General features: G+C 31.6%; 1 protein-coding gene across 3 annotated transcripts; it reads right to left on the bottom strand.

Moving 5' to 3' along the window:
- Positions 1–1,640: 1,640 nt before the first annotated feature.
- On the bottom strand, positions 1,641–15,272 carry LOC144843577 (ubiquitin recognition factor in ER-associated degradation protein 1-like). Of its 3 annotated transcripts, none has more exons than XM_078700417.1 (11): positions 15,195–15,272; positions 7,218–7,257; positions 5,944–6,055; positions 5,515–5,547; positions 5,033–5,154; positions 4,375–4,505; positions 4,079–4,220; positions 3,756–3,824; positions 3,416–3,552; positions 2,942–3,026; positions 1,641–2,798 (listed from the first exon to the last, which is right to left on the bottom strand). In XM_078700417.1, exons 2-11 carry the CDS (start codon positions 7,218–7,220, stop codon positions 2,724–2,726), a joined length of 909 nt encoding a protein of 302 aa, XP_078556543.1. In that variant the 5' UTR covers positions 7,221–7,257; positions 15,195–15,272; the 3' UTR covers positions 1,641–2,723. The 3 variants fall into 3 exon arrangements, 2 of the variants coding, with proteins under 2 accessions (XP_078556543.1, XP_078556542.1); XR_013612265.1 differs by lacking the exon at positions 15,195–15,272 and having other exon boundaries at positions 1,644–1,979; positions 2,194–2,798; positions 7,218–7,277; XM_078700416.1 differs by lacking the exon at positions 15,195–15,272 and having other exon boundaries at positions 1,642–2,798; positions 7,218–7,277.
- Positions 15,273–15,288: the final 16 nt, after the last annotated feature.

Raw genomic sequence — 15,288 nt, forward strand, 5'->3', positions numbered from 1 at the left:
ACATTTCGTCTGAAAATCGTCGCGAGCGAAAGTAAACAAAGATTTCAAACCACGAGTGCGCATTATGCATATGCTAATTAGGATTGTTTACAACTCGTCACGGTTGAGAAGGTGTTTTCACACAGATCGTGAGGAAGTTTCATGATTATGCATACAGAGTAGCCAAACAAGCGCGTTTCATTATGGGATATGTTTAGATCGAAAACTTTGACTGGAAGTCAAAGTTATTTTTTAAACAAAAAAACGTCTGTATTTCAGTTAAATGATTTTTTTTTTCGACAAATTTTTGGTGATAGTTAATAACTATTATGATACTTCAAAATGACCCACCTTTTTTCGAAATCTGTTATTTTTAATTTTTTTGGAATTAGTCAAAGGATTTGACAATCTTAGTGGAACTGATTTCTTTGACCTATATCAGGATTCTCAAACTAGAGGTCATAGTCTGAAAATAAAGAAACAAAAAGTGAAGTCAAGATTGCGGCAATTTTCCTTTTCTATCTGAGCAATTAATGATTGGCTTACCAGAAAAAGCAGTTATGGAAACAACTATTAATAAATTTAAATCATAGATTGAGAATTACTGGACAAACCACCCATTGAAGTGTAATCCTTAGGAGAATGTGGAAGGAACATCCAAAGTGGCATATACGCACTTGCCTAACAACTTCAAGTAGGCCTACTGTCAGCACCAAGCACATTTTAAGCAGCCTTTTTTTTTATGGGGCAAGCTCGTCATTAGGTTCTCGGACTAAAAGTTCTCTGGTACTAGGAGGTCGAGGATAGTATCTACAAGAATTCTTGCGACAGTATGCTGAATGTTTGTGTACCTGTAAGTTCTCTACAAGCTCATGCAAATCATGGTCATTGTCTGGAAGAGTTTCGTTTATCTAAAAATGCACACATTTTAGCATCTGAGTTCACATCTAGTTTGGGGGAATTTTAACCCACAGTATCATGCGTGCATGTGGCGAACCACGCGTCTCTCAACTCTATTCTTGAAACAGTCACACAACTGGTTTTGCAGAGGAGTATCTGCCGTCTTAGTCAAGCAGTCGTGTATGTATATGTGTTTCTTTTTCAGAAGTCAGAGCATTATAACCATATGGGATAATTTTGTCTGGATTTGCCAATTCTTGGTATTTCAATTCAATTCCATTTATTATATAATTTGTATATTAACCTACATAGAATATTGTGTTGCACTAAGAATACAACACAATAGGAATACAAAAAAAGGAAAAAAACACGACACATCATTCTGTAACATTCAGTGCTCTAATGACAGGCGAGTAAAATCTATTCCGGAATCCATTTGTACGAGGGGGTGATGGACCGCGTCGACTGTTCCTAAAGCGTGGTTCCCACTAGAGAAGCAACACAAGGGCGTGCGCGCAACACAAGCGAGTTGACCAATGACAAGCCATTGTTCCATTGCTTGTGATTGGCCAAATCACTTACGTTGCGTTACGTCCTTGCGTTTGGTTGTTCGTTAGTGGGAACCAAGCTTGAGAAACCTTATTACGGTAATATTAAACAATATTATTACGTGTTGATTAGGATTTTAAATGAAAATATGAACCTTCACAATCGAATAGACACACCTCATCATCAGTTTAGCCATGATGATGAGGTTACTGACCAGTAAGTACTTTAAATTGAAATGTTTAATATCCTATCTGCATTGCTTTCCACGTAGGCTACAACAGCTACAATAAAACAGCCACAAACAATCGACCCATATTGATATGATAATGGATTATTCTTTGTAATACAATTTAATTGTTTTACTTTCATTAACCTTAACATGTTGATTTAAATACCCTTTTGTATTATTCTATTGAAGTACATAATAGTTTATAAAAGAACTTTTTATTATTTTCCCGTAATAAAAAGCACTTATTTATTTATATACTACGGAAAATACTATACTATTCTTTGTGCTTTCTTTGTTATTTCCCCTTGCACTTCATTGGAGCCTGCTTCAACAGAAATTTATAATTTCCAGCAATGTTTTAACTGTATATATGAACTATTTTATAAGTTGTTTTGTGACTGTGCAATTTGGTAGTAGTCACTCTCGTACTGTACATTTAAAAGTAACACATCCAAATGCCAACTTTAAGTCAATGGCTACCAGATGTCTCTATGAGACGGTTATTTGAACCAGTACCAGTAGTATGTAGGTCCTACTTTTTTCTTAATACTTTAACATTCCAAATTTGCATTATTATTATTATCATTGAAGAGTGTTATATTACACATTAGAGAGTGTACTTTCTTCATCAAGGGATTGAACTTGTTAGGCGTACATTCACAATTCGAGATTATCTAGTATTGACTCAGGCACAATCCAGAGTCTGGTCACTATAACAGAAATAATTTCCCTAGGGAAACAAAACATTTTGGATTCCTGAAGGGCTCGTCATGATACCATTTCGACCAATTCAGGCTATGTAATATAACTTAATATAGTAACTTATTGGGTTTTTTGAAAAAAAAAAGGCCAGTTGTTTAACAGGCTTTGCTAGAAATTCTATGTATATTATAAATATGTTGTCATAATGCACAACTAAAAACTGCTCGAAACAAAGTTTGGAACAGTTATAATTCTAGTGTACAGCATTGCATTTCTTTTACCCGAGAAGCATATTCAAAATCTAGATTTTATGTCAAAATTGAGATTATCGAGGACTGGGATTTAAAAGTATACATTGTAATCTTCACTTATTCCTTACAGTCTTTTTCCTAAGTCGATTACCTTCACCAGTAAATGCTTCAAAATTATCAGTTTGATCCTGAAAAAAAAAGGTAATAATTATTATTTATAGTAAATACCACAAAGTTACCATTGATACATTATAGCAATGAGCAATCAATAGGATTATTTAATGTTTTAGTAATTCAAGTGTGTTCAGACTCTTGTTATCCTTCAACTTACCTCATTTTGATCAGGGTTAGTTGTTGGTTTAGCTGTTCTTATAAATGTAATTGTTCCTTGTTTGTAATCATAGTTCGGAATTCCACTGTAAGATAATTATTCACATATAAATATTTTTTCTTCTAAAAACTATTATATTGAACCACATTCACCAATTTGCTGATGTAGTCCTTACTGTATATCAGTAATGCTCATATATTGGTTTGTGGTAAATTGTTACAAACACTCGAGAGATAAACACTAAAATAAGTCAAATGATTTCCAACTATAAGGATCGCGTAAAATATCAGAGGTCTGGCCCGAACATCATTATCAACATAACTCACCAGGTTTTAAAATCTTCAAAAAATAAGAAGGGGAATAAAGCTAGATTGAACTGGACGATTGTACAGTAGTACTGTCTATAGGCTTGCATTGTATACTGTGTATACATGCAAAATATTATTACATTTGTAGAGAGCAATACACAATTACCGTTTGTAGATGCGTGGCTGTAAAGAAACTGGTTTTGAGTCTAAATTTTTAGTCTTGCCATCCAGTCTGTTACCAGATCCTTGAAATGCCATGAATTTACTCTCATCAATATAGTCGGTATCATCAACTTGCATACTCTGTGTAGATATCAAAAAAGGAAAAATCAAAGAAAAATTACAGAAAATGAATACTATTATACAAAATATCTGGGAAAAACATATCTTGAATGAAAATATTGAGTGAGTTTACTCTTATGGAAACAGATAAATTTAAGAAAAGTATAATATACATAATTAAAATTTACATCATTAGGAATGGCCTTTAACAAATCACACCTTACCTCCGGTTCTGGATCCTGTGGTTTTATTCGCTGTGGTTCAACATAGCCTACTGGTGCTGTAAAGTCAACCTATGAAAAATAAAGTTTACAAGCTGTGAGCCAAATCAGAAGAAACCTTTTTAGATATTTAAATGTTCACTAAATGTTAACATTATTTGTTTGTGTGTGCTGGACAAAATATGTCTATAGGATTCTAGTCTAGTAATGTTTCTAGCAACCAGAAAATGATCTAAATAGCAATGGTCTCAATAGCAAAGGAGTTTTCCCAATTACTTTTTTTCAGATATAAATTATTTTACTGAAATATTGATGGTTGTACTTACACTCATATCACATTCTATAATAGACACTGCATCGGCTGGCTTTGTTTCCAAAACTTTTAATTCATATATCTTATCATTGTATTTAATTGCAATCATATCTCCTCTTGTTAAACAAGCAAAACCTCTGAGTATATTTTCAAGTCTTTAAATGGGTTAAAGAAATACAAAAATCAAGCTTTATGTATGTACATTATTTTTAAATAAACAAATCAAACTAACTGTTTAATAACTACATTTTTGTTTGGAAAAATTAAATTCAAAGCGATTACATAAACATTAGCAAAGCTAAAGGATACACTGCTTTTGGATTTGAAATATCTAAGAAATCAACCGACTGTGGTTGAAATTTGGAAAATGTTGCCACTGACAAAGATGTACTTTCCAACTGAAGTAAGTCTCCTTCTTGAAGTAGCAAGTTTTGCATCATCTGGAAAAAATAAAAAAGTACCAAATACAGTGTCATAAAATTCAAACCCAATTTGCCATGAATTTATTTTCCTGTTTTAAAGTTTTACTGCTTGACTTAATTGTGCATATTGTAACTATATATTTAATTAGTAAACATTTTGTATGGGTTGAACCTCTTGTTACGAGAGTGTTCCTCCTCCTTTAAAGGAAAGTAACCAACAAATATTATTATTATAATATTATCTATGCTAGTAACTACAACAGCCTGTGGTTTTACGGTGTATGTACTGTAGATAAACGTTATACAGGCTGAGTAAATATACATGTTTTAGTCAAGTCATATTAATAACGAGATATGTGTTATTAGCAACCAATATCTTAACCTTCTACAATAAACAATCCTTAAGACAAGACAGATAATGTAATCTTGATTAATTAAATAAAAATCAATTAAAACATAGCCAAGGATGGGAATTGATTTATTCAATTCACATAAATTTTCCTGGTGTGCTGGAGAACACCAGTTGGTATGTTTACAGGACTTACCCAGTAAGGTAAATAAACTTTTCCTTCATCAGCAACAAATTCCAAGACACCACAATGTGTTTCACGATGTTCTTTTACATTTGTTAACTTAAACAACATTGGGTACATTATGTTCATACGAGCTGTTGATAGAATATGTTATGTTGATGAATAACAACATTGTGTTACATTATGTTCTGCTGATAACAATTCATTATTGTCACATTTGCCATTAATTATTTAAACATTTAATACATTAACAGCAATTCGATTTTTTGAATTTAAAACACAAAACATATTATACAGATATTGCTTAGAGGTAAAATATAAGATTTGACATCCCCGAGGGAATATATATATTGTATATCAAAAAATATTTAATGTACAGTAGTACATATAAAAGAACAAGGCTGATGCTTATTATTATCTAATTACTGTATAATGCTAATGCAATATGCATACATTGTGACTGATTTCACTTTGTGGAAAAAGAAAATACTTACTTAGTGTATCTAACGCAGAAGGTGGCATAATGACTAAAAAGAGAGAACAAATAATAAATTAAATAGATTAAAAAATAAAAATTGTCTTGACTCTATGAAAAGGCTGAAAACATTTAAAAGATTTGACCTTAGCTTCAGATTGGTGGCAAATTTACCTAATAAAAATAAATAATAAAATAATATAACATTTTTTTTCATGGCCAGAATAGTGCAGCTGCATAAGGAAGACTTATGGGAGTCTAAAACTAAGCAACTGTCTCGGAGCATTTGATTTGTTGACACAGTAATTTGAGTTTCCGGTCAATATAAAGCCACCATTAGTTAGGCTAACTTATTTCTCCATGGTTAGGATGAAATGGAACTACCCCAACAATTTAATCAATTCTATTAAATGAAGGATGCTTTGATTTTTTTGTTTGTATGACTTACTCTTTCCCCCTCTTTCAACATCCTGACGGCAATTCCCTTGTAACATTGATACTGAGAAGCATCGGTATTGTGTCTTGTAACTCCTCTGGACATTATCAAATGAAAACCCAAACTAGGCAATAAAATTATAAAACAAAATTAACACTGTAATAACTTGAGGAAATATCTATTTTAAGACTAAATATTCAGAAGATAAAGAACTTGATTCAATGTTCGATCTTTATTGCAAGGATCGTCATCAGGAATTTATTTGAGAAAAGCATTTTCTGATGATCCAATAAAGATCAAAATGTTGAATCATGACTTCTTTCTCCTTATATAAATTTCATTTGGTGGTATTAAATTTAAACAGACAGTCAAACAATCTAAAATTACCTTTTACCTACGTTTTTAAAATCAAATTTAACTACATTTTATGTAAAAATAAATACTTTGTAGACCTATTGCGATAATTTTTATTGTCTTTAAACGATTACAAATGTGAAAAATAAGTTGATTCTAATAATTTAAGTGGCCCGCTATAAATACTAGACTGCATCGTGCGCAGATAGATATTTTCATATTGCTTATGTGATGCACCCACTTCCGATCGGTCGTGAACAGGAAAACAAATAACAGAACTGTAACTTTTAAGCTAAAATACCAGGTCTTCTCTAATTTGTAGTAACATGTTTTGCCAAAAAAGGAAAGACAATTCAGCAGCGAGACAACGTCAGGCTAGACCTATTAGGAAGACAATGTTCATACATTACTACTCTTTACATCTAGGCTCACAAAACTAAGCCTAGCTAAACTAGGCATAAGACCGAAGCTTGTATAGTGCCGCAAGATAAATAACTGCGTGAGACGTTTGTAATCCATGGACAACATTCCGGCGGACAAATTTGAACAGGAATAAAGTTGTTGTCACGGCAATGTCGTACGATGTTTTGGTCAAAGAACGAGTTGTCTAACCAATCATGTCAATGTAAACACACAGAATTAATCGGAAAGTGTCCAGATAATAATAATAATTTCTTCCCTTTTCCGTGAATCAACCCTCAAGATGAACCACAGATACTTTGAGGCGGACTGCAAAATTTACATCAAATCAAAATAGAAGGCGCTATAATCAATGTTCATCCGGGTATTTTGTCCGTGGAATCCATGGATTTACAGGGCGTGTAGTATTTTTTATATATGCATTATTTTTACAAAACATTAAAAATTGCAGGTAAAGTGTCTTTAAATATGTTGTTGAAACAGGTTATCAATAGTTTAAACTTCTGCTTTACCATTCTGGTGGTTAAGTGTTTCTACTTCTCTTGATTGATTCTGTAAAATATAAAAATAAGTTATTAACTGGCATGGACCATGGACCTATATCCATGGTTGGACAATGTTATAAAGATAATTTATACGGTTCACTGAATAAAGTTATAAAAGTTATTAATAACTGGACGACAGTTGGATACGATATAACACGGTCGAACAATTTCCTATCACTCACCATCACCTAGTCATACATGAGTAGAGGAACGATGTCAACACAATTATGATTGGTCAGTTAAAATGCTTACGCATACAAATGGGGCTATGGCGGTTTTTCTTTTTTTTTCGTTATTTTTCTTTTAATCGTCCTCTAGTTGAGAGAGATTATTTAGAGCTTTAGGTTTAGTTATATTTTATAGGTTAACTATCAACTTTTTTTTGTTAGCATGATGACCAATCACAACGCAGTTGATGTCTGCAATTGTCTCTGGGTCTAGGCTAGTACAGTAGTAGGCCTAGGCCAAGAGGGATATTTTTACATCAAATCCTCCTCTAGTTAAGCTAGGCTAGAAAGTTAGTTAGGACTTAACATGGCCTAATATATACTTAGGGAATTGAAGCAGGGCGCTTCAACAACCTAGAGGGGCCTAGGCTACTGGGCGCTCTAGTAGTAGGCGGTTGTCAGACGAACGATCGGACCTAAGACGATGAGGCCCAGAAAATGTGGTCCCGATCGTCTTCAGCGTTGGACCCGATCGTCTTCAGCGTTGGACCCGATCGTCTCATGAGTTGGCCCAATCGTCTCATGTGTTCGGAACCATGTTGGTCCGGACCATCTTATTTGTTGGGCCCGATCATCTTAGCGCAAGGCCCGATAGTCTTGTGTTCAATATGGTAAAATTGATCATCGCGTTTTATTTTGGTCCCAATAAAAATCAGTATTTGGTTTAGAGCGTCGCTGATACGATTGCGTTTTTTTCTGTCGGGCGTTTATATGTGATGGCTAGATACATTTTCGCCGTTTTTCCAATTTAAAAACAATTATTTTTAAAACTCTGTAATTGGTTCTGGCGATATATGTTACATACAGTATAAGGGATGAATGTTTATTTACGCCTAATTTATTTTGTTTTCAATTTATTTTACAGGTTGCAATAAGTTTGCTCTTTAAAAATTATTGTAAAAATTTACCCACAAGAGTACATTAAGAAATTTACCCACAAGAGTACATTAAGAAATTTACCCACAAGAGTACATTAAGAAATTTAACCACAAGAGTACATTAAGAAATTTACCCACAAGAGTACATTAAGAAATTTAACCACAAGAGTACATTAAGAAATTTACCCACAAGAGTACATTAAGAAATTTACCCACAAGAGTACATTAAGAAATTTACCCACAAGAGTACATTAAGAAATTTAACCACAAGAGTACATTAAGAAATTTACCCACAAGAGTACATTAAGAAATTTACCCACAAGAGTACATTAAGAAATTTACCCACAAGAGTACATTAAGAAATTTAACCACAAGAGTACATTAAGAAATTTAACCACAAGAGTGGTAACAAGATGTTAATTACAAACGGCATTGCCATTTTGTATAAGAAAGATCGACGCAGACTTTTTTTATGTGCTTTTTATTATATACTGCAATGACAATGACAAAGAACCTAATAAAAAATATCATAAATTCAAACTGTTTTGGCAGGCGTTTACCGATTTGATGTTTAGTCCGTAACACGCTACGTTTTATTGTAAGGGAAATTCCTGGATTGTGTCACGGTCAACAAACGTGCTGGAGAATAACAGGCCCATGAAGGTTTCTCGTCTCATCTCCTACCACCACCACACAAAAATTATCCAATCATTGACGTTTCATTATATTAGTTTAATTAATGGGGCATTCCACAGTATTTGGTCCGTGGGTTTAAAAATTTCATTTACTGATTTTGATGTAACTTTTGGTTAGTTTCATTTCATGTTGAAGTTTATTAAATAACATTTTTTTTATTTTTCTGATATTGATTTTTTAAGTTATTCAATATTAAATATGAAAAAGTCATATTTGGCGTTACGGACGGGACATTTTTAATCCTATTTATTTCATAAACTATGCATCTTAATATTGTTTAACAGATATAGTTAATTTATGTCTCAATAATACATAATCAAGTATTTAATTTAAATTTTGTTGTTTATTAATTTCATACATCCATTTTAAATTCATAAATGTCCCGTCCGCGACGTTTTAGGCGGTTTTTTTACATTTATTTTAAAAGTAATGATGCAAAAATCTTGATATTTCATTTTCTCCTCCTGAGGACTATATCTCATTATATTATGAACAAATTTTTTGAAAATTTTAGATTTTGATGAAAATATCATATTTCAAAAATATATTGTTACGGACGGGACATTTTTGTTACGGACGGGACGTATCATTTAAATCCTAATTATTTCACAAACCATGCATCTTTTAAATATTTTTTTGCCAGATATAGTTACTCTATGTCCCTATTGTACATATTCAAGCATTTTATAACACATATTTTGTTTATTAAATTTCATATGTACATTTCAAAATTCATAATTGTCCCATCCGCAAAATTTTAATAGTAGTTTTATGGTGTTTTTTACATTTCAGTTAAAAGTATTGATACCACAATTTAATATTTTGTTTTCTCCTTTTAAAACTATATGCAATACATTATAAACAAATATTTTGAAACTTTTGGTGAAAATATCATATTCAAAAATATATGGATGACATTTTTCGTAGGCACGGGACAGACATTTTTGTTAAGGACGGCACATATCATTTAAATCCTTTTTATTTCATAATAAAACCATGCATCTTGTTAACATTTTTGCCCATAAATATACTGCAGTTACTTTTTTTTAAAGTAAGCTCCAATTATTCATAATAAAGTATTTTATTAAAATTGTTTATTAATTTCATACTTGCATTTCAAAATTCATAATTGTTACTTCTGAGACATTTCGATTGGGGTTTTTTCCTCACTTGTGTTTATTGAAGTAATGGCTTTAAAATTGTTATTTAATTCCTAATTTTAAATCTTAATTTTCAACTCCTAAGGATATTAAATTGCAATAGATTTAAACAAGTTTTTTAAAACTTGTATTTTTTTATTAAAAAAACATTACCATCAAAATTTATTGAATGTTACGGATGGGACATTTTTTTTATGGATGTGATGACAATATTGTAAGAATTAAAAAGTGTTTTTGTACTGTAGGCTGAAAAGTACTGTACAAAGGTGTTAACTGTTTATTAATCACAAAACATTGTGGTCTGTATTTAAAATAACAATCCACAAAAGAACAATACCTAAATCCAAAACAACATGACCAGTATGAATGGGAGTATTGGGTGCGGTCATCGCTTTGTAGATTTCATTCTTTGGTGAATTTGCAACCAAGAACCTTTTATAAATAAATCAGATACTAAATAATTAAGATTGAATTTTAATAGAAGTAGGCCTACAGTTATTAAATCCAAGCAAGGATAGAAGGAAATTTCAGATACAACTTGGATCCACTAACAAATTCACAAAAGACATCAAACGCCAACGCCAATTTTTAAAGATTCGCCTTAAATGTGTTAATATCTTGAAGTCTTGTTTAATATGCCAAGCATAACTTTTATATTAGTGTAAATAAATATTTTGATAACATTTTACAATATTGCTTCTCGTTATAACTCTTCGAATAATTAATTTTATAAATAATATTTCATATTTATGAATTTTAATATTTTCACTTGACATAAACTTTTAAACAGTGTTTCAAAGGTTGAATTATATTTTGATTTGTAAATAAAAGATTACATTGATGTAAAAAACTTATTTTTAAATTTTTTTAATAGCAAAATTGTACAATTTTTTAACGTGGACAAAGTTGTCCTGTCCGCGACGTTAGAAATGTCCCGTCCGTAACGACATATAAATCATATTTATTAATAAATTTTCAGTTCAATTTTTATAATTAACATTCAGTTATCTAAAACAACTATCTGGCAACATAATAATACAAAACAAATTTTAAAATCTCTTTTAAATGAGGAGAAATATTACAATACGTAAACCTTCTCAAAAGTCATGTCCATTTGCCGTCCCATCCGCGACGCATACAATTTTCATAATAACATTTTTTTTGTACAGTCTTTTTTCTTTTTTTGACTTTCATAATAAACATTGGCCATATATGTATACATTTATTCTACTTTGAATTTTGTATTCTTTTTTATTTCTAAGATATGTCTAGTTATATTCTCAAAAATGTCCCGTCCGTAACAAAAAAATACTGTGGAATGCCCCTAATATAATTATGATTATAAACAATCATATTTTTACAATAACGGTAATCCCTCTTATCTCACCTGTAATAAAATAAATGAAATATATAAGGCCAAATAAAATTAATAACCAGTTTATCGTCCGGGATTAAAAAAAAAATGATGAGGGAGGCCCTTTTTATTTTTTATTTAAATTTACGCAAATTTGTCCAATATGGCCGCCAACTTATATTTTTATTCTTACATTTCTTAAATTTTATGTAAATAAAAATACACTTGAAAACACTAATAATTTTAATTAAGCATTAATTTATAACTTTATTCTTCTTGCGAATCAAAACACAAACAAATACCCCCATTTTATCGTAGTTCAACAAAGAGTAAGTAAAAAATCATGACGAACGAATAATAAAGATTCTCTGTGTACCACAGAAACAAAACCACGCAATGTCAAGTCGGTCGGTCGCTGTTCCAGACGTGTACCGATGTCATACTAATTAGTCACGCGTGTTGCATACTGCAAAACGGCTGCTGCATGCATGACCCGAGCCTAGTACACGATGTGTGGGCTGTCTAGGCCTACAGTATTTGGATTACGATTTACGGAAAGGTAAACATTTTGTAAATATAAATTCCAGTCAAATAATTCTAACATAAAAAATAAAATTAAAATCGATGTGGCGCCAAAAATCGGCACGGGCGGGGACGATAAACTTGTTATAAATTTTATTTGGCCTAATTAGCATAATATTAATAATAAATACTCATCGTCTAAAATATCCAGGCGGTAAAATCAATAATCTACAGTAAGCCTACATAATATAAAAACGATGATGACGTATAATGATCACAAAAATGTTTAGTGTGCCAAATAAAAAATTGTGCGAAGCAATAAAACCAAACGATTAAAAAAAAAAACACGATCGGCATTATGAAAAAAAAGCATAGCTACAGTAGTAGTATTCCTAGGGATTACGGTCGAAGCGGCCGCCAACCAAAGCGGCCGCTAGTTCAATAACGGTAATTTATATGGAACGCTGTGTGCGCTTTGATTGTCGTTGTTTTGTAATCTTTGATTGTCATTGTTTCGACAGGTTTTCTTTACCTGGGACGTAAATAACAATCTACATTACTATGTAATTTATTCTCTTTTTTTACAGATTGAATGTGATACGTTCTTTTAAACGAAATGGCGAATCGATGATTTAATACTTGCTTTAACTGTTCTAAATGATATATGTTTAATAAAGTCAATAAAATACATTGTGGTGTTTGTATTGTATATTAATATAATATATAAGCCAATTATTAAGAATAATATATATATTTTTTCAATAAAGTATATCAAAATAATATATATATATTTGTTATTGTATATTAATTAATTAGTAAGGTAACTACTGTAGTAGTGTTCGCAATCATTTAATTGCAATAACATGATGACATCAATTTATTTATTTAATGTCCTAAATTATTTTATACCTTCAGATATATAAATATTGATCAATTTAAAATGAGTTTTATACTAAAATAAGATGCAAGTGTCTGTACGGTACGGTTAATTACGCGAATTTCTGCTAAAAACTCGACTGGCGGCCGGCCAGGAATAGTGCTGTAGAAGGTCGCGTTTTCGTCCCCATGTTGCTTTATTGAAAACACAAACAATGTATTACAATGGAATAACACTTAATGTATAACACACCCTATTACTAATCAATAAAAAAAACAAGATTCGATAGATAGAGATATAAAGATTCGGCAATACCGTACGTAAATTATTAATGCAATACTGTACTGTATAAAGATTCGATAGTAAAGTAAATTAGATATAAATATTCGGCAATACCGTAAGTAAATAATGCAATACTGTATAAAGATTCGATAGTATGTAAATGAGATATAACGATTCGGCAATACCGTACGTGAATTATTATTGCAATACTGTATAAAGATTCGATAGTATGTAAATGAGATATAACGATTCGGCAATAACGTACGTAAATTATTAATGTAATGCTGTGTAAAGATTTGATAGTAAAAGTAAACGAGATATAAAGATTCGGCAATACCGTACGTAAATTATTAATGCAATACTGTATAAAGATTCGATAGTATGTAAATGAGATATAGATTCGGCAATACCGTACGTAAATTATTATTGGAATACTGTATAAAGATTCGATATGTAAATGAGATATAAAGATTCGGCAATACCGTACGTAAATTATTGCAATACTGTATAAAGATTCGATAGTATGTAAATGAGATATAACGATTCGGCAATACCGTACGTGAATTATTAATGCAATACTGTACTGTATAAAGATTCGATAGTAAAGTAAATTAGATATAAATATTCGGCAATACCGTACGTAAATAATGCAATACAGTATAAAGATTCGATAGTATGTAAATGAGATATAACGATTCGGCAATACCGTACGTAAATTATTAATGCAATACTGTACTGTATAAAGATTCGATAGTAAAGTATTATTAGATATAAATATTCGGCAATACCGTATGTAAATAATGCAATACTGTATAAAGATTCGATAGTATGTAAATGAGATATAACGATTCGGCAATACCGTACGTAAATTATTGCAATACTGTATAAAGATTCGATAGTATTTAAATGAGATATAAAGATTCGGCAATACCGTACGTAAATAATGCAATACTGTATAAAGACTCGATAGTATGTAAATGAGATATAACGATTCGGCAATACCGTACGTAAATTATTGCAATACTGTATAAAGATTCGATAGTATGTAAATGAGATATAAAGATTCGGCAATACCGTACGTGAATTATTAATGCAATACTGTATAAAGATTCAATAGGAGAGTGCTCGAGAAACATCAGGTCAACGTTATTTTTCCCTTCACTGCCAATATATTTTTTAAAAAAAGAGATACAAATAAATAAATAAATCGTAAATGAGATATAACGGTTCAATAGTACGTAGATTATGATGCAAGCGTAAATTATTAATGATTCGATAGTATATGTAAATATATTTAGTATTATATATTTAATATTAAAATACAAATAAAATATACATTGATTTATCGGCAGGCAAACTTAATTATTATAGAAATATAAAGATTCGATAGTACATGATTTGGCTTATATTTATTGGTTTGACCATACATACAGCTGTAACTCAACTCGCCATAGGCCATGGCGTTGACAACGACAATCAAAGTTTAAAGCGCACATGGCGTTCCATACAAATGACGATATTAAACTGGCGGCCGCTTTGGTTGGCGGCCGCTTCGACCATACTCCATTCCTAGTAGTGGTGCGCGCCACAACAAATTCCAAAAGTTGGTTTTATTGCGACCAAAAATAAACGCGACAGATTTGAGCCTGATCGTCTTACAATGGGCCCGATCGTCTGTTCCCCGTAGTAGGCCAGGCCTAGCAGCCTAGGCCTAGCTGAAGCAGGAGGCCCTACTATCTAGGGGATAGGCTAGTGTAGTAGGCCTCTAGTCTAGTAGGCCAGACTAGGCCTATTCTATAGGCTAGGCTAGATAGAGAGGCCTAGCCTAGGCTACGCCTAGTAATAGGCCTAGGTCTGTAACTGTCTGTGGATGGATATGTCTAGGCTATCCTACTAAAGTTAACTGTAAAGTTAAGTAATAATTCTTATCGATACCTGTTTAACTTACATTATTTATTAGCGAATTCTACTGTAATAAATGAATCAGCATTATGGCAAAAAAGAACAACAATATAACGCCCTCAATTTAGGCAGATTGTGTA

Source organism: Antedon bifida, chromosome 5 (genome assembly GCF_963402885.1).
Source record: "Antedon bifida chromosome 5, ecAntBifi1.1, whole genome shotgun sequence".
Lineage (NCBI taxonomy): Eukaryota > Metazoa > Echinodermata > Crinoidea > Comatulida > Antedonidae > Antedon > Antedon bifida.

Bases quoted from the DNA above. Each gene is read 5' to 3' on its own strand.
- LOC144843577 (XM_078700417.1), bottom strand. The intron at 3,825-4,078 runs GTAAGTACAACC...TATTTTTCATAG, and splicing joins TTATAGAATGTGATATGAGT to GTTGACTTTACAGCACCAGT. The intron at 3,027-3,415 runs GTAATTGTGTAT...ATTATCTTACAG, and splicing joins CAGCCACGCATCTACAAACG to TGGAATTCCGAACTATGATT.